At 38.6% G+C, this 19,850-nt stretch overlaps 1 protein-coding gene across 1 annotated transcript in view; it reads left to right on the top strand.

Moving 5' to 3' along the window:
* PPEF1 (protein phosphatase with EF-hand domain 1) overlaps nucleotides 1-19,850 on the top strand; it is a 105,295-nt gene that overhangs the window by 30,523 nt on the left and 54,922 nt on the right. Inside the window, exons 10-11 of the mRNA XM_037046270.1 lie at nucleotides 13,154-13,281; nucleotides 16,617-16,677. Of these exons, the coding sequence (XP_036902165.1) occupies nucleotides 13,154-13,281; nucleotides 16,617-16,677 (189 nt within the window). The remainder of the gene's footprint in view (nucleotides 1-13,153; nucleotides 13,282-16,616; nucleotides 16,678-19,850) is intronic.

The raw sequence follows: 19,850 nt of genomic DNA, 5'->3' as shown, positions 1-19,850 counted from the left end.
GGTTGATCCCCAGTCAGGCCACATAGAAGAAGCAACCAATGAATGTATGAATAAGTGGAACAACAAATGGATATCTGTCTCTCTCTGTCTCATCAGGAAATTCTAAATAAAATGGCTGTTATTCTTTCATTTAAAAACTTTGAAAATACTAAATAGCCACTACATACTTCTTTAATTCTTAGAATAACATCTAGTTAATTTCATTGTTTTAATATCTAACAATTAAGCCATTCACAGCTGCCTCACAGCTGCCCCTCCCTCCATGCCCAGCCCCATATCCTCCATCCCTCACTCTTAATGTCGGGTTCTGTACTGTGTTGTATATTTACATTTGGAACCTTCATGGAAAAATAATGAATGACATTGTTTCCTTATCTTCGTTTTTCTCCAAAGAATTTTCTGAAAGTTTAGAGAGACCCTTGACATTCTTTTTGTTGCTATTGTTGGAAGATCCTCAGGTACAATTGCCATCAAGCAGTTTTTTAAAAAATTTATTTATTTTAATTGTTGTTCAAGTAGAGTTTTCTGTCTTTTACTCCCATCCCAGCTCACCTCCCCAGTACTCCCCATCTCCCTCCCATTTCCACCTCTCCTTAGTTGTTGTCCCTGTGTCCTTTATACTTGTTCCTGCAAATCCTTCCCCTTTCCCCCTGAAATTCTCTCCCCTCTCCCCTCTGGTCCCTGTCAGCCTGTTCTCTATTTCCGTATTTTCTATATGGAAAATATAACCAAATATTTTCTCTATTTGGTTATATTTTGCTTGCTTCTTTGTTTTGTTGTTTAGGTTCCTGTTAAAGGTGAGATCATGTGGTATTTGTCTTTCACTGCCTGGCTTATTTCACTCAGCACAATGCTTTCCAGTTCCATCCGTGGTGTTGCAAAGGGTAGGAGCTCCTTCTTTCTTTCTGCTGCATAGAATTCCATTATGTAAATGTACCATAGTTTTTGGGTCCATTCATTTACTGATGGGCCCCTAGGTTGCTTCCAACTCTTGGCTATTGTAAATTGTGCTGCTATGAACATTGGGTACATAAGTTCTTTTGGATTGCTGTTTTGGGGTTCTTAGGGTATAATCCTAGCAGTGAAATTGCTGGGTCAAAAAACACAGGCAGGAAAATCTCAGATATTTCACGCAGCAACATTTTTACTGATATGTCCCCTAGAGCAAAGGACATGAAGGAAAGAATAAACAAATGGGATCTGATAAAAATGAAAAGCTTCTGCATGGTTAAAGAAAACAGTATTAAAATAAAAAGAGAACCAACTGTATGGGAAAACATATTTGCCAATAATACCTCAGACAAGGGTTTCATCTCCAAAATATACAAAGAACTTACACAACTCCACTCTAAGAAGACAAGCAACCCAATTAAAAAGGGGGCAAAGAACTTGAACAGACACTTCTCCAAGGAGGACATACAGAGGATCCAGAGTCACATGAAAAGATGCTCAATATCACTAGCTATCAGAGAGATGCAAATTAAAACCACAATGAGATACCACTTTACACTGGTCAGAATGGCCATCATAAACAAAGCAACGAACAACAAGTGTTGGAGAGGTTGTGAAGAAAAAGGGACCCTAGTTCACTGTTGGTGGGATTGCAGACTGGTACAACCACTATGGAAAACAGTATGGAATTTTCTAAGAAAACTAAAAATGGATCTGCCTTTTGACCCAGCAATTCCTTCAAGCAGTCTTTACTGGTGCTGTGGGGTATGGTGGAAATCCCTGTGAGCTGGGATCTCCCTCATTTTCCTCTTGAATGAAATGGGACATCAGATAAGATGTTCTTGTCACTCAAAGACTGTCAGTACACTCTATAGCTGCGGGTGCATGTGTGGGGTCATTCTCTTTCCCCTTTACCTTTTGGGCTCACCCCCCAGCTGTTCTCTCATTAACCTTTTAACATGCTCAAGTGTCTTTCCTCCAATATTTTTTGGAAGGTTGGATATATGTACATTTTTTCTCATGTCATTGTTTTGTTTTGCCAACTTCTTCCTTATTGAATTTATTGGTGTTACATTGGTTAATATGATTACATAGGTTTGCCCCCAAGTTTTTTAAAAAATCACATGCCTACAGAGGAGACAAAAGAGTAGTACAATGAACACCCAGATACCTTTAACCTGGATTCATGAATTGTTAACATTTTACCATTCTCTCTCTTTCTCTCTTCCCTTCCTTTCTCCATCTTCATTTCCCTCTCCATTTGAAAGTAAGTTGTAGACATGATATTGACCTCTATGTACTTCAGCATGAATCTTCTAAAAAGAAGGACATTCTCTTATATAAGTACAGTACTATATCACACTGGAAAAACTAAAATTGATAGAGTACTATTACTAACATCTAGTTCATATTCAGAATTTCCCAGTTGTTCAGAATTGCCTTTTGTAACTGTTTTTCTTTCCTTTGCCCTCTTTTTCTCTCGGGTTACTCTCCTCTCCCCTCCTGTTTAGAGTTTGCTCCTGAAGGGAGTGTTCACACTGCTGTCCCCCTACCTTCTCCTTATCCCATCCCATGGAAAATGATTCTGACAAGTTCTTTAGTGACCTTGAAGTCCAGTGGTACATTTTCATTACTTACTTGCTTGACTTCCTAGCAGCACTTGGCATTCATGCATGCTCCCCTCTTAAAATACTCAAGGCCCTTGGCTTCAGTGACACCACATTCTCCTAGTTTTCCTTTTATGTCTCTGTTTGAACTGTTTATGAGAGCTCCACTTTCTGGCAACTTTTAAGTGTTGGGGTTCCTCTGGATTCCTCTTGGCCCTCTTATTTTGTTGCTGTAGTGCTCTCTTTGGGTGACTTTACTCCCATGGCTTTAATTAAGATCAGCGTGCCCAAAGTGCCAAATCATTATTTTCAGTCCGCATTATATACTATAATCCCTGCTTTGTTGGCATCAAATGGAAATCATGTTAAATATTTTTCTTTGTAAAAGGAGATTACGTTCTTCATTTGAAATTATGAAGCCTCTCAATAGCAGTTTTTAGTTAATTATTCACTTTTTAATGATAATGTATTAGCCTTGAGATTTATATAACATTGATACTAAAACACATTTATTGCCTGCATGAAACAGGCAAACTAAAAAACCAGTCTTTTTATTCTTTAGGCCAATTAAATGCATCTTCATCTTTTTAAAATTTTTATTTGCTGGGTGATTAATCCACCTCCGCTTTAGAAATTTCTTGTATAGTGAGCCTCTGACAGGGACTATTCAAATATCCACTCTATAATCATGAACCTTTAGAAAGTAGAAAATACTGCTGAAAGGATATGAAGTCCCACCTCCCCATTTACCAGCTTCAGCCCTGACTAGATAATTCACAAAGAAGTCAGCTTTATAGTTGGCCTCTGTTATTTGTTTGAAAATACTGTTACAGAGACACATTAAAACTCACAGTAAGAAAAAACAATACCTCAGCCCCAATTGCCAGTCACTTCCCGTAATCAGAACACTTTTCATATACAGTTACGGCTTTGTGTTGCATTATCTTTGTAGCAGCTGCAAAAGACAAAAAGTTAATGCTGATTGTATTCGACTTTGAGTGAATGAATTTGGCAATATAAATCAGATTTGCAATTAATGACCAAGGAGACATAAAACAGAATTGCGGTCCAAGACATTTAAGTTTTTTGTTTCCTGAGTGAGGATTAAAGGTCATCATTGAATTTTTAAGTAGAACATGTTTCTTATAAGAAAATATTTTAACAATATAAAACCAGAGTTATATTTTTACATAACTGAATTTCTTACATACTTAAGAATATAATAGTTTTTAAAAGTTGATATCTTCACAATGATAATTCTTTTAGGAAATTAGCAGAAATCAATATGGCAGAGGTATCACAGTGCTTATGACCTGTTCACCTGATTTTGCTGACTTAGCCTATTCTTTTGGTATTGGGTAGATACAATGTTATATTTTCCTGAACTATGATGTAGCCAAGGATTACAATTCTTATGGAAACTTCCATAAAATGGCTTTATGTAATCTTTGTGTTGTTTCATTGCCCTATTGAATAAAAGAGGGCTTTAAATGGAGCATTTAAAAATCCTAACCCTGATAAATATACGAGAAATGAGTTAAAATTTGCTGTTTTGCAACCACTGTAGGAATCATTGATTTAGGCAAAAATCATCAATGAGTGTTTTGGAGAACAGAATGTAGACACAGTCCCAAAGCGTGTGCCTGCAAATTGTTTACTAATTATGAAGAGAAAGAAAATACCTCCGGAGTATTGAGTTTTAGGTAGACACCACCTTAACCAAGTGATCTAAGTTCACATCACCAATGATTAACGTCATGGGCTGACTAATGTAACACACTTGAGAAAGACCCATCACTTATTCCTGCCACAATAATTAACCTGAATCTAATCACGAGGAAATAGCAGACCAGATTCAAATTAAGGGGTATTTTAAATACCTGGCCTGTATTCTTAAAAAATATCAGTGTCATTAAAGAGAAATGGCTAAGGATACGTTCTAGAGTAAAGAAGACTGAAGAAGTGATGGATGATGTGTGTGTGCGAACAGAGAGAAAGTGTGCGCAAGACAACGTATATGACAAAATAGTAACAATGGTACTATTCTTACCATTTTCTAAGATGTTTGAAAATGTTTCAAAATAAAGAGTTAAAAATATTCTAATCCTGTAATGGCTGCAACCTAGGTTTATGCTCTTTGCAGGTACCATTTGTTAGCCCTTTCTTGTTTTTGCTGTCTATCAACCTCCTCATTCATTGCAGACTGTGTGTGCTACATCTTAGCATCATCTTGAGTATCTTCACTGTACATATGAATAATCTCAAACACATTGGCATGTCAGTTCCTTGGCCTCCTAAACTCCAGCAGCCCCTCCTCCACTCTAGTTCAGCCATTCACTCAGCTGTTCTGGCCCCATAGCCACCTGGATCAGCTTCACCTCTGCAATCTTTATGACTATTATCTCTTTCTCCGATCTCTTGATTTTCATTGAAACTTGTGAGCCTTAGATCTCTCCCATGTATCTCTGTCCTCCAACCCCATCTTGTTTTCATGTTCTTCCCCATCCATCTTTCCCCATCTTCAATTGGCTATTACTTGAACCAATAAACAGATCATATACAGTAATCATAGTTTAGGTAACTTAAAGGAGAAGTAGTAATACGTGAAATGTTTAATGGTCCTAGACCAATTGTTAGCAAAGTTCTGCTATACTTCTTTGATGGGAAAGCCAAAGATTTTAGTGACTTGGATTTTCTACAGGGACAAGTCAGATTTTTTAAATAGCCTTTAGAATTTGTCTTTATTTTTCTTGTCCAGAAGCTTCTGATTTGAGTGCTCACATTTCCATGTTTTATTTTTTCCTTGAATGGTTATTTTCAACTTTGCTATGTGCAATAATAGGCCGCAGCTGTGGCATTTAAAAAACAGAGGGGTGAATTAGAGTATTTTATAATTGGAAAGGATCTTAGGGATCACAAAATCCCAAGTTTTCATTGTTCACATGAGAAACCGAGGACCAGAGCAGTAAAGTGACTTGCCTGACGTTACACAGTTGGTACCTGATTGAGTCAGTACCAAAACAGGTCTCTGGATAACAAATTCAGAAACTTATTTTTATTACCCCATGTGGATGGGTTGGTGGGTGGGCTAGTATATGAGTAAATAAATTCCAGCCTTTCTCTGACTTAAAGTACAGAGGTTTCCAAGAATGGTAAAACTATGGTGTCTTTTGTCATTTGGGGAAAGTGTATAGTTTTGTTTAAAATGTCTGCCATTGTTTGGATATTGGACCTCACGCTTTACTCTCATTTACCTCTTATTTAAGAACAATGCTTTCCAAGGATGAGGAGGCTGTGTTGTGCCCTTGTTCTGCAGGAATGTCAGAATTTGTGGGTGAGCGAGCCTCACAGGGGTCCTTGCCTTGTTTGCTGCCCAATAAACAGGCTTTGATTGTTGGGCACCCTTACACTTCAGGTTTTTCCAGTGAAGTTGAAAGTCTCAGTGGGACAGTCACACACTCTAGCAGCTGGCAGATATAGAATTATCTGTAAACAAAATGACAACAATGAAAACTATGTTCCCAGCATCAAACCATATCTTATTCTTATCATGCTTTGAATAGCTGAGGCAATAGATACTTTTCCTCCATGTTTAAAGCCTTTTTCACTAGGCAGGTCATTCTCTTTCCAGTTCATTTGATTTCATTTTAATCAGTTTTATCATACTTGCGCATCTGTCTCTTCCTGACTGGATGTCAGACCCCTTAAAGTTACATTAAATATTCGCTCATCCTGGCGCCTCTACAGGAGGCCTCTATCAGCAGAATTTCAAAAAGCAGAGTCTTAAAATGCCTTGTCATTCTGAATATAATGTTTCTTGTTTAAAGAACTATCTGTCAAATAAACTCGTATTTAAAAAACAAAAACAAACTGAACATAAGATACTACCAGTCCCCATGAGGAGAAACATGAGGCAGAAAGTCTTACCTAAGTTATTTCCAGGAACTGTTCCAAACTTAGAGGATACCGCAGCTACTACAATGGACCAAAATCCCAGCCTTTATGGAGATTACATTCTAGTGGAAGGAGACAGACAATAACAAATGAATAAAACATATGCTGTATCAGGTGGTGATAAGTGCTGTGGAGAGAAAAGAAGGAAGGAGATAGGCAATGGGGGAGGGCTGCCATTTTAAAAAAGGGTGGCCAGGAAAGGCCTCACTGAGAAGGCAGCTTTTGAGTCAAGACTGTGCTACTTAAGGCAGTGAATCCTGTGGGTCCTGGCTGGCCTGGCTCTTCTTGCTTCGGGTTCTGGGGTTTTAAGGTGATAGCATGTTTTGTCCACAATAGTTTGTGAAATTTTTGATGAATATCATGTCTGATTAGGAAGTCTTTGGGGGTACTAGAAATTGTTAGCCTGAAGAGAAAATTATTATTTATTATTTCTGCCTTACTCTTTAAAAAAAGTATTCTGCCATTTATTGAGTGCCAGATAATATTTCTCATTTCTTATATGACTGACAATAAACATTTTATATTAATTGATTAATTAACATATTACCAATATCTATATTAACACATTGCTATTGTAATATATTATTATGTATTATTAAAACAGTCTTAAGCCCTGGCTGGTGTAACTCAATGGATTGAGCGCAGGCCTGCGAACCACATGATCGTGGTTCAATTCCCAGTCAGGGCACATGCCTGGGTTGCCGGCCAGTTCCCAGTGGGGGATGAATGAGAGGCAACCATACATTGATATTTCTCCCCTTTTCTCCTTCCCTTCCCCTCTAAAGATAAATAAATAAAAATCTTTTAAAAATATAATAAATAAATAAGCAGTCTTAGAAGAGCCTTTCCCTAGGTGCTGGGGATTTAGCAGTGAACAAAATAAAGTCCCTATTCTTATGTAGCTTAGCTAATACAGGAAGATACACAATAAGCACAAACATTTGACTATATAGAATACCAGATGATAAAACGTGCTATGGAGAACAAGAGATCAGGTAAAGAGTATAGGAAACGTGGTGGGGAGGTGTAGGAGGGAAATATTATTCAATACATGGTCTCATCTTTTATGGCTGATTTCAAATGCCATGCTAGGCTGTGTTGCAAAATGGCTACGAGCCCAGGTTCTAGAATTACAGACATCTGGACTTGACCCTACATTCTCCCACTGATAAGCAATGTGACCCCAAATAAGTTATTTCTGAATCTCAGTTTCCTTATCTGGAAAATGAGGTAATGACACTTCATAGGATTGTTGGGAAGACTAATCAAGTCAGATCAAATCAAATCATCTATATAAAGCACCAAGCACAATGCCTGTCACCACAAAGCGAATGCTCTGAATTTATCATTTGTTTTGCTCATTGACCCCCTACACGGACATCTAGCTTCTTGCAAAATACCATGACAACACTCACCACCAGAGAAAATAATTCATTAAAAAATAACAGCAACAACAACAACAACAAAGAAAACAGCTTGGCAATAGAGAAGCCACCTGTGCTAGACACAGAAAATTGGCCAGATAACTTATTAAACCTATGCTGTTGCTTCCTTCTAGAAACAAAAATAGAAGACCTTTTGACACATAAGGCAACAGTGTTTATTTTCGTCTTTCTTCTGCATGGAGTTAGTGTGACAGGGGAGACAAGTCCTATTACGTACACCATGAAGCAGCAGGACCAGAAGCAGATCTAAGCTGTCTAATGAGCTTGGACTTGGACAACACAGATCTTTTCCTTGATGGGTAGGAAGTTAGAGGCTAGAGACCCAAGCTGATCTACTTTTCCCACCCCCATGGGACTAGCTAGCTCATCAGGCAGGGTTTAGTCAGGAGGCAAAAACCAAGAGTGAGCTGAATAGAGAGAACTGAATGTTATCAACTGTCAACTAGGAATCCAGTTGTTTTAGGTAACTGAAAGGGTCTCTGAAAAAGTGCTCTAAGGTAGATGGAGGTAGCAACTGCAGCAAAGTTACCACCTCTAGGGCTGAGATAACAAAGGGGAAAGATTGGAATTATTAAAATTTAGAAACTTGGAGGAGGGGCCCTGCAGAACTGAAACTCAGACCTTTGAGAAGGTGGGGAGGGGACTGCTCAGCTGGTGCTGGTGTCTCTGAGGGGCTGCTATGTGGCTGATATTGCAAGTGCTGGGTAAACTGCAAACTGGATCCCATGGCTGCAAACAAAGAGAATCTGCTGTGGGTGGGGGAAGACCACTTGCTAGGCTGTACTAATAGAACAGGAAGGAATGTGTCTCCTGTCCCTCCTCCAGCCTCCACAGCCCCTATTGATAGAGCCAAACGTGGAGCAACTGGCAAAGTGGAAATGTGGCCTGTAGAGAGAGTCCCAGCCTCCAGCACCAGCAGGCTGACTAGAGGAGAGAAGCATGGGATGAGAGGTGACATGTGATAGCTTAGTAAGTGGCATTCATGCTCAGGTGTAGGGGCTCAGGTACAGGCATGCAAGCCAAAACAGAGATGGTGGATTCCCAAGCTGAGGTCGGGGCTGGCTCAGCTTACTGACTTTGGAGTAGAAGAGAAAGTGCAAGAGATAGGGAACTGAGCATGGCTGTCTACCTTCCAAGGCCCAGTACCTATGAATGTGCTGTGTGCTTACCAAACAAAATAGGAACTCTGCCCCTAGGGAGTGGGCTGCAGTCCTCCAAAAGGCAGAGATTGGAGAGGAGACTTACATAGCCTCTTTCCCTTTGTGGGGGAGTAGTAGAAGTAATAGTATAGGTAATGTGTCTGGCTTAGTGCCAGGCACATACTAGGCACTCAATAAATGGTGGCTATTATTTAAGAGAAAGAAAAGGTAGAAATAGATTAGGGAATGAAGTAACTGGCCATAGTGGAGAGAGCCCACGATTTGGACTTAGATGCCCTGGGTCCATACTAGGTAAGTGACATGAACAAGTTCCTTACCTCTCTAAACCGGAAGTTTCCTTATATGTAACATGGAGATGATAATACTTGGGACTTAATGTCTTGTAGTATAGACCTTTAACACATACTAGCTATTTTGTTCAATGACCAATTATAGAAATAATAATAAGCTTGATTATTTATTGTTGATGTTGCTAATAGTAAATAGAAAAGACTTTAGAGATAATTTATTTCACTCCATCATTTTGCAGATGAAGAAACAGAGGCACAGAAAAAAGTCAGTAGCTCTATGGAGGTTAAGAGCTTGGGCTATGGGGTCAGTGAGACCTTGATTCAATTCCTTGCTGTCCATTTCCTCTTATTGTTTCAGTGACCTTTAGTTAGTCTGTCTCAGCTTTACAGTGTGGCGAGGACTACAGGAATGAATCTCTGGCTTGTCCCTGCACTGGAACACTGTACTTGGTAAACAGCAAACCACTTAGGTGAGGGTTGGTTGGTCATGACAGTAACTGTTCCACAGAGCATATCTTTCAGATGAGCCTGGACTGTCCATAAGAAAATGGTAAGAGCATGAGATTTCAGCTATGGTACTACCAATTATTTGCTTTGCAGTATTGAACAGGTTACTTGACTTCTCTCTGTGGTTTTTCCCTATGAAGATTTTGATACTTGACCTTATGTCTGCTTCCTGTGGGTTTTTTTTGGAAGCTGAACAATGAGATGAGTCTCTGAAACCTGAGAGCCTTGAAGGAGCCCATGAATAAACACCCTCAGATGACTAGTGTCTATGTGGTGTGCTAGAGCAGTACTTTCAACCGAGGGTGCTGGGACTGGAGGCTGCCTTCCTGTTTTCAAAACTCAAACTGTTTATTATAGTCAACTCTTTTTAAAATATATTTTATTGATTATGCCATTATAGTTGTTCCGTTCCCCCCTTCATTCCCCTCCACCCTGCACACCCCCTCCCCCACCATTCCCCACTTTAGTTCATATCCATGTGTCACAAGTTCTTTAGATTCTATATTTTCCCTACTACTCTTGCCCTCCCCCCTGTCTATTTTCTACCTACCATCTATGCTACTTATTCTCTGTACCTTCTCCCCCCCTTCTCCTCCGCCCACTCCCCTGCTGCTAACCCTCCATGTGATCTTCATTTCTATGGCTCCACTCCTGATCTGGCTGTCCTCTTAGTTTGCTTTTGTTTTAGGTGTGGTTGTAGATAACTGAGTTGGCTGTTCTTTCACTGTTCGTATTTTTCATCTTCTTCTTCTTAGATAAGTCCCTTTAACATTTCATATAATAAATGCTTGGTGAGGATGAACTCCTTGAACTTGACCTTATCTGAGAAGCACTCGATCTTCCCTTCCATTCTAAATGAAAGCTTTGCTGGGTAGAGCAATCTTAAATGTAGGTCCTTGCCTTTCATGACTTGAAATACTTCTTTCCAGCTCCTTCTTGCCTGTAAGGTCTCTTTTGAGAAATCTGCTGACAGTCTGATGGGAACTCCTTTGTAGGTGACTGTCCACTTGTCTCTTGCTGCTTCTAGAATTCTCTCCTTCATTTTAATCTTGGGTAATGTAATTATGATGTGCCTTGGTGTGTTCCTCCTTGTGTCCAAGTTCTTTGGGACTCTCTGAGCTTCCTGGATTTCCTGGAAGTCTATTTCCTTTGCCAGATTGGGGAAGTTCTTTATTATTTGTTCAAATAAGTTTTCCACTCGTGGCTGTTCCTCTTCCCCTTCTGGCACCCCTATAATTCGGATGTTGGAATGTTTAAAGATGTCCTGGAGGTTCCTAAGCCTCTCCTCATTCTTTTGAATTCTTGTTTCTTCATTCTTTTCTCTTTGGTTGTTTCTTTCTTCCTTCTGGTGCACTTTCTTGATTTGAGTCCCAGTTTTCTTTCCATCACTATTGCTTTCCTGTGCATTTCCCTTCATTTCAATAAGTTTAGCCTTCATATGTTCCTCTAATTTGTGACTAAAATCAGCCAGTTCTGTGAGCATCCTGATAAACAGTGTCTTAGAGTTATTGGCTCTTGGGCTTTGAGTTGTTCTTGAGCAATAATGTTTTTGTCTGTTCGCACCTGTTCTGTATGAGGGGCAGAGGCCTAGGTGTTCACCAGGGCATGGCAACTCAGTCACTGGGTTGTGATGCTAGATGTGGGGGGCGAGGTCAAAGAGGGGCAATGGCAGTCCCCTCTGCTGCTTCCCGCTGCTGGGGCCTGTGCAGTCCATCTCACTGCTTGCTCCTTCACCTGGTTTATCGGTCTGGCTGAATGGTTAGTTGTTATTGGACTTCTGTATAGTTCAATTTTCTGTGTTTTAGTTGCGTTTTTGTTACTAAAACTTTGTTGTCTTTAAACTTGGTTGTTCAAGGAGGCCCAATGTTTTCACCTATGCCTCCATCTTGGCCAGAAGTCTATTATAGTCAATTCTTATTTTTTATGTGCTAACTGGGAAAAATTATACCAGGAATGAAAGGAGCCAGCTGTGTCCATTGCTTATCACTCTAAAACTTGAGGAAGGCATAAGAGACTATATTTTAAATCTCATTTTTACCTGATCTCTTTCCTCAAAACTCTGAAGCTACAGAATAGTTCAAAGCCTACTAGAACAGAGTCAGTGCACCTGAATAATCCACAAACAAGACAATACTTATTACTATAGTTACCATTTGTTTATCACATGCTTTACATCAGGCATTGGGCCAAACTCTGCCTATGGTATCTCATTTTGGATTGATAGCAATTATGAAGAGAGGTGTGTTCATTCCCATCTGTGACTTATCAATGGAATATCAGGTATAAAGGTGGAATTAATCATACTTCTCAATCCATTGTGCATTGCTATCAAAGATCTATGCAAGACACTATGTTAGTTAATTAATTTTCTTATTCCCTTTTATCCATGTACCCGATGCTCATTCACCCCTCCCATAAATAACCAGTCTATTGTTTCGTGTGTATCATTTCCTTTGTATATATTCTTATGAAAAGTATATTGTGGTTTTCTGTATGTGTATTTTAAATTTATATAAAATAGTACCATGTTATATTTCATCCTGTCTCTAACTTTTTAATCTGAAGCACAACTAACTGAAGCACAACTTTTTAGAGATCCATTCATGTTGCTACAGGTTTATTTAAACTGTTGCTTCCATTTGTGGCATAATACTCCATAGTGTGCACCCACCACAGTTGCACATTCTCCTTCCTAGCGACAGACAGCCAGGCTACATTGGCATGGCATTTGTGACCTACAGCAGGCCACGAACTTCCTACTGCCACAAAGAAGCATTGTGTTGCCATATGTCTCCTTTATGGACTGTGTGTGAATTGCTTTGGGGTATATGGTGAAGAATGGCATTATTCCTTCATAGGGCATACGTAGACTTCATATGCTTAAGTAGTGCCATAGGTAAGGACTGTTATTCCCATTTTACAGATAAGGGAACCGAGGCTTTGAGAGTTTTAATGATTTACCCAAAGTAACATAGACAGTAATTAGCAGAGCTGGGATTCAAATGCAGGTAGTCTTGCTCCAAAAATTCTACTCTTAATGTCTACGACATCATTCTTTTCTGAATATTTGAGGCTTGTGGACATTTTACAAAAACATGAAGGTAAATCTCATTGTTTGTAGTTTTTATATTTGTACAACTGGGGAATCCAGGTGGACTGATTTTTTTTCCTGCAGCAACTGTGTCTCCCCATAGCTGCATAGTAACTGTTTTTCTCTTTCATATCCTGTGGGTCTACAGCAATAAAAGCCGCATTGATCATCCAAAATTGGTACCGGGGTTACAGTGCTCGGCTGAGGACCAGAGAACGTTATGCTCTCACCGTCTTCCAGTCCCTTGAATATGCTGATGAACAAGGCCAATTACAGGTGTGTTTTGTAAGCTTGTCTCTCCTTTTGGTAAAATGCTTCTCTTTACCACTTGTTATGGAAAGAATGACAGGTTGGGACCATTTTTTTAAGCTAAGATATGTTGGTGAAAGGCTTTAATAGAAGATATAGTGACATTGTCTTGGAACTAGCTATTGAGAGAAAGTATGATTTGGGATGAGGATGACATTTTTTCAGTTCTGAAGTTCACATTTTTAGGAGGGCTACCAGATGTCTAGTTAACTAATAAAAGTGGCCTTTTTCTATTTTGGGTTATGTGCCCCAGTAGGAAGTAAAGTTGTTACTTTATGAAGAAAAACACATTGTAAAGAGTTAAAAAATGGAAGAATTTCCTGGGAACAAACCTATGAAAGTTCTAGCAGAAAATATAGATGGGTGAGGAAGGCCTTTTTAAAGCTCGCAAAAAGTGATATATAATCCAACTTTAATGTTTATTTATAGAAAAAAGTACTTTTTAATAATAAAAAGATCTTAGAAAGATCTCCAATATAACTTAATAAAAAATCAACTTATAGAACAGTATGAATAGTTTTACCTCATATATATATGAAAGAAAATTAAACATACAGCAAAAGTCTGGGAAAAGATATACGGTGAAGTATTTCCAGTGATGATTTCTGGGGACAAGAGTGGTATTGATAGATGGGAGAGTAATTCTCATTTTCATGCTGTATTGATTATAGTTTTTGACAATCATATTTATCTGTAAATTTATCACATAATCTTTAAAAATAATTAGGACAATTTCAAAAAGAATCAAAGAAATTAATGAATTTATACTTGGCACTTATAAAGACAATATACTATAATTCAATCAGATTATCCCTTTGCCCTGATTAGGAGCTCACAGTGTGGGTGGTCCTTTTAAGTACTATAGAATATAGTGATGAATATAAAGGTAGAGTGAGCTCTCAAATTGATATGCTTTATATGCACACATTCCAGTATTAGCACATTCTTTAATATTGACTCTTTTTCATAACAGATTTATTGAGATACAATTCAGTTAATGTGTAAAATTTAATGGCCCTTAGTATATTTCCAAAGTTGTAACTATTACCAAAATAAACTTTAGAATGTTTTCATCATCTCCTCCCCTCAAGAAATCTTGATACTCATTAGCAGTCACTCCCATTCCCTGGCAAACACTAATCTTTTTTCTGTTTTTATAGACTTGCCTTTCCTGGACATTTCATATAAATAGAATCACACAATATATGATCCTTTGGTGTCTGACTTCTTTCACTTAGCATAATGTCTTCAATATTCATCCATGTTATAGCATGTATCAGTACTTCACTCCTTTTTATGGCTGGATAATACTCCATTGTATGGATATTGCATATTTTGTTTATTCATTTTTTAGTGGATAGATAATTTGAATTATTTCCATTTTTGGCTATTTTAAATAATGCCGCTATGAATATTTGTGTGTAAGTTTCTGTGGTAACATATGTTTTCAGTTCTTTTGAGTGTATACCTACAAGTAGAATGGTGGGCCCATCTGGTAACTCTGTGTTTAACTTTTTGAGTAACTGCTAAATTGTTTTCTAAAGCAGCAGTACCATTTTACATCCCTGCTAGTGGTGAATGAGTGGTCCAGCTTTGCCACATCTTTGACAATACTTGTTCTTATTAGTCTTTTTGATTATAGCCATCTTAGTGTGGGCAAAGTAGTATTTCATTGTGGTTTCTATTAACTCTTGTTATTTATTTATTTATTTATTTATTTATTTATGACTGTTGACACTATTACACATGTCCCCCATTTCCCTCCCTTGCCCACCTCCACCCAGCCCCCAACCCCCATCCCCAGCCTTCATCACACTACTGTATCATGTCCCTGGACTATGCATATAGGTTCTTTGGCTAATTGCTTCACCTTCTTTAATCTAGTCCTCCCCACCTCCCTCCTCTCTGAGATCTGTCAGTCTGTTCCATGTAGCCATGCTTCTGGTTCTATTTTTTCATCATTTTATTTTGTTCATTAGATTCCACATATAAGTGACATCATATGGTATTTGTCTTTTTCTCACTGGCTTATATTACTTACCATAATGCTCACCAGTTCCATCCACACTGTTGCAAAGGGTAAGAGTCCTTCCTTTTCACAGCTGCATAGTATTCCCTTGTGTAAATGTACCACTGTTTTTTCATCTACTCATCTACTGATGAGCATTTGGGCTGTTTCCAGATCTTGGCTATTGTAAATAATGCTGCAGTGAACATAGGGATGCATATATTCTTTCTGACTGGTGCTTCAGGATTCTTAGAATATATTCCCAGAAGTGGAATTGCTGGGTCAAAAGGCAGTTCCACTTTTAATTTTTTGAGGAAACCCCATACTGTTTTCCACAGTGGCTACTTCAGTCTGCATTCCCACCAAGAGTGTACTAGGGTTCCCTTTTCTCCACATCCTCACCAGCACTTGTTGTTTGTTGTTTATTAACTCTTAACTGGCAAACCCATCGATGGTGTTAAAATTATACATTTTTATATTTGTATGGAAAATCTCTCTTCCCTCAACTTCCAGACCTATTCCCAGGTTGATAAGATTCCTTAGTCTCCACTCTTTATAGGAGGCAGGACTTGGAGAAGTTATATATGCTGTATAAATGCAGGTCTTTGCAGATAATTGGTAGGCATAGAAGCAGCAACTAGCTGATGGTTGGAATGCTAGTGGATTTCCATCTTTTCCTCTCTCCCTCCCTCCTTATTCCATTTCCCAAATATATTTGACATTTAAGAGTATCCCTTAACTCTTAATTTCATTACCAAAAGGAAAAAAAAGAGATCATAATGAACAAAATCTAGCATCGTCTTAGGTTGGTTTCCTAGAAGCAGAACCTGAGACAGGGATTCTCAGGAAAAACCTTTAAGGAAGTGAGGAAATCAAGATTAGATAGGGGATGAAAGTAGGCAAAAACGTTTTCTGGAGAAACTTGACCTTAGCCTGGTCCAATTGGGAGCTCTGAAGTGTGAAATGCATCACAGTTTATCCCAACCAGTGGCAAGGGAGTGGGGTGTGGGGGGGTGGACCTGGGCTGTAATACCCTTGTTTCAGATAGTCATTTTCTACGGGCACTCCTCCAGGAGGGTGAATATATGGTATCCTATGTGACTCGTAGGAAAGTGCCGCCCATCTGCCAAGGGCAGTCCTTGGGAGGAGGGGGGCAGGCAGAGGTGGGACCCACTGCAGCTGGGGGGATAAGTGCCCCAAAAGACTAAGGGGTCTTGCATGGAACACCAACAGCATGTCCCACAGTAGCTGTTTAGGGTTCATTAATTGATTAATGTATTTTTATTTTGTCCAGTTATCGAATTTCTTTGCCTACATGTTGGAAAACTATGCAGATATAAAAGAGAAAGATCCAGGTAAGTAAAAATTTAGTCTTTTGGAAAGTAATCATTAAATATTAAATTGTTCTCATCAAGGGATGTAAACTCTGAAGATAGGAGAACATTAAACATTTTAAAAGATGCCCACCTGCCTTGTCTATGTTTCACCAAACAACTGGTGAAATCAGTTTGCTGGCTTTTTTCTTCTCTGATGGGTGTCAACTAAATTGACCATTTAATTCTTTCACTTTCAAAAAACTGAGTTAGATTTCATTCAATGTTAATTTTTAATACTTTCTCTGAGCCACAATCTACTGATGTACAATAATAGCTTAGTAAGGAGGATCTTATTCTTTACCCATGAAACTTTTGTGCTGAGAGATCAAAATATCTTGAATGTTTTATGGAACAGGTCAGGGGGAAATGGTGGATTAAACAGTTAGCCCTATCATATCTCTGTTTTCTGCATAGATATCTATCTATTTATCATTTATTTAGTCATTCTAAAATGGCTAAATGAATAATTTCAGAGACAGGCAACACAGGTGTGGTTCAAAAATGATTTTAACAAGGCATGTATTTATTCTGCAAATTAAGATCTGCCTGTTATCTTCAAGGTAGATGCTAGAATTTAAAACCTTTTCCCTTAACTTGGGGTAACAATTTTTTACTCTAATTAAAAATGTTTATGGCATCTTCCCTGGCCAAGCACCTCAGTTGGTTAGAGCATTGTTCTAGTACACCAAGGTTGCAAGTTTGATCCCCAGTCAGGGCACATAAAAGAATAAACCAATGAATGCATAAATAACTGTAACAACAAAATTGATTTTTCTTTCTCTCTAAAAAATCAACTAAAAACAATGATCAGTATTAAAAATAAAGTGTTTATGGCACCTCAGAGCATATTTTAAATAATCTAGTGACCACCCTTTGAAGTGGCAACAGAATGGCATGGTGGTTTCATGGTGTGCTTTTAGTTAAGTGCATGTGTTTGAAACTAATTAAAGCATTTAATGATCCAGGGAAGCTTTATGAACGGTGGAATAGCCAAACCTGAAGAGTGGAGAGTGGGTGGAAATAGGTATTTTGCCATTTTCTTTCATTTAGATAATTGCAATCTGAAGGGGTTGTTTGTGCTTCATGTTCTTTGGCAAAAACACTTCTGAGAGGAAATATAATAATGATGAAATGAAGTAGCATTCTTTCTGCTAATAACTTAATATTTCAATCTGGCCTGTGCATCAGAATTACTTATGGAGATTCATAGCTGCAGATGGCTGAGTTCCAGCCCAGAGATTTACTCAGTCTCTGGGGTTTTTTTTTGGGTTTTTTTGTGTGTTTTTTTTTCTTTTTTAAAATCTACATTTAAAAACTTCTGCAGGTGATTTAAAAATATATTTAAAATTCTATCAAAGAAGAGGACAGTGGCTTAATCTTCTTATGGAAACTTTACAGAAACTTTACATTACAGAAAAGTATACAAATCATAAGTATACATCTCAATAGATTTTCTCAAAGTAAACATACCCTTGTAACTTGCACCCAAAACAAGAAATAAAACATTATCACACAACCCGTGGACATGGACAACAATATGGAGGTTGGCTTGGGGTGGAGAGAGGGTGGGGCTGGGTGGAGGTGAGAAAAGGGAGAAAAAGCGAGAACAACTGTAACAGAATAAACAGTAAAAATAAAACAACAACCAGAATACACACACACACATACAAAGAAATAGAACATTATCAGAACCACAGAAACGCCCTGCCCCCGTTCTATCACTGCCTACCTGCACCATCACTATTTTTCTGACTTCTACATCCCAGATTAATTTTGCTTGTTTTTGAACTTCTCTAAATAAATGAAAGCACAGAGCTTTGAGTTTGGCATCTTTTACACCACATCGTATTTGTGAGAGTCATCCATATTGTATCAATTTGTTCATTCTTATTGCTGAATAATATTTCATTCTATGGATGTACCAAAATTTATCCATTCTACTGTTTATGGACTTATGAGTTGTTTTCAGTTTTGGTAATTTAAATGGTACTACTGTGCATATTCTTGTACATGTTCATTTTGATCTATATATGTACGAGGTCTGTCCAGAAGGTATCCAGCCATCTAATATGAAACAGACATTTATTGAAGAAGATACAAGAAACATTGTCCATAGGACAATCACATCTCAGTCCCCTTCAAAGTAGGCACCTTGGGACCTCACACAGTTCTCCCAATCACCATCAGCTGCCCCACCATAATTTCTTGCATCTCATTGATAGTCTGAAATCTCTCCCCTTTGAAAGGTGATTTTAGTTTTGGGAAAAGCCAGAAGTTTCCGGGGGTCAAATCTGGGCCTTAGGGGGGCTGAGCTGCCTGGATTATTTGATGTTTTGCCAAAAAATTCTGCACGAGTTGTGATGCATGAGCAGGTGTGTTGTTGTGATGAAGCTGCCAGTCACTAGTTACCTATAGCTATAGCCTTCTGAATCATCTGAATAGTTTCTGTGGAGGAATCTTAGAGCTTGATGCAAAATTCGATGCAAATTTGTTAATCTACGTGCTCACTCATTTTGAATGTAATGGCTACACAGTATGCATGCTCACTCAATGGCCTCTACTGTCCCCACTGACTAGTACAGTGAAGTTGTCATTGTTCATGCATGCACATTCCAGTCCGCTCTCCTTCACTGCCAGGTTACATTGATGTAGTGCAAACCATTCTCAATATATTAACAATGGCTGGACTTTTCCTGGACAGACTTCACATTCTTTCAAATTAGTGTTTTTTTAATATTTTATTTATTTATTTTCAGACAGAGGGGAAGGGAAGGAGAGAGGGAGAGAAGTATCAACGTGTGGTTGCCTCTCATGAGTCCCCTGCTGGGAACTGGCCTGCAACCCAGGCATGTGCCCTGACTGGGACTCGAACCGCGATCATGTGGTTCCCAGGCCTGTGCTCAATCCACTGAGCTACACCAACCAGGGCTTCAAATTAGTGTTTTGTGTTTCTTTGTTTATATACCTTTAAGTGGAATCACTAGGTCATAAGGCAGTTCCATTTTTAATTTTGGGGGGATCCGTTATACTGTTTCCCATAGTGGCTGCATCAATCTGCATTCCCACCAACAGTGCATGATAGTTCCCTTTTCTCCACATCTTCATCAATATTTGTTTATTGATTTATTGACAATAGCCATTCTGAAAGGTGT

Source organism: Sturnira hondurensis, unplaced genomic scaffold, assembly GCF_014824575.4.
Source record: "Sturnira hondurensis isolate 20B ecotype Veracruz unplaced genomic scaffold, ASM1482457v3 Scaffold0005220, whole genome shotgun sequence".
NCBI lineage: Eukaryota > Metazoa > Chordata > Mammalia > Chiroptera > Phyllostomidae > Sturnira > Sturnira hondurensis.
Note: the sequence above shows the minus strand (reverse complement) of the source record. Positions and strands in the feature narration are given on the sequence as shown.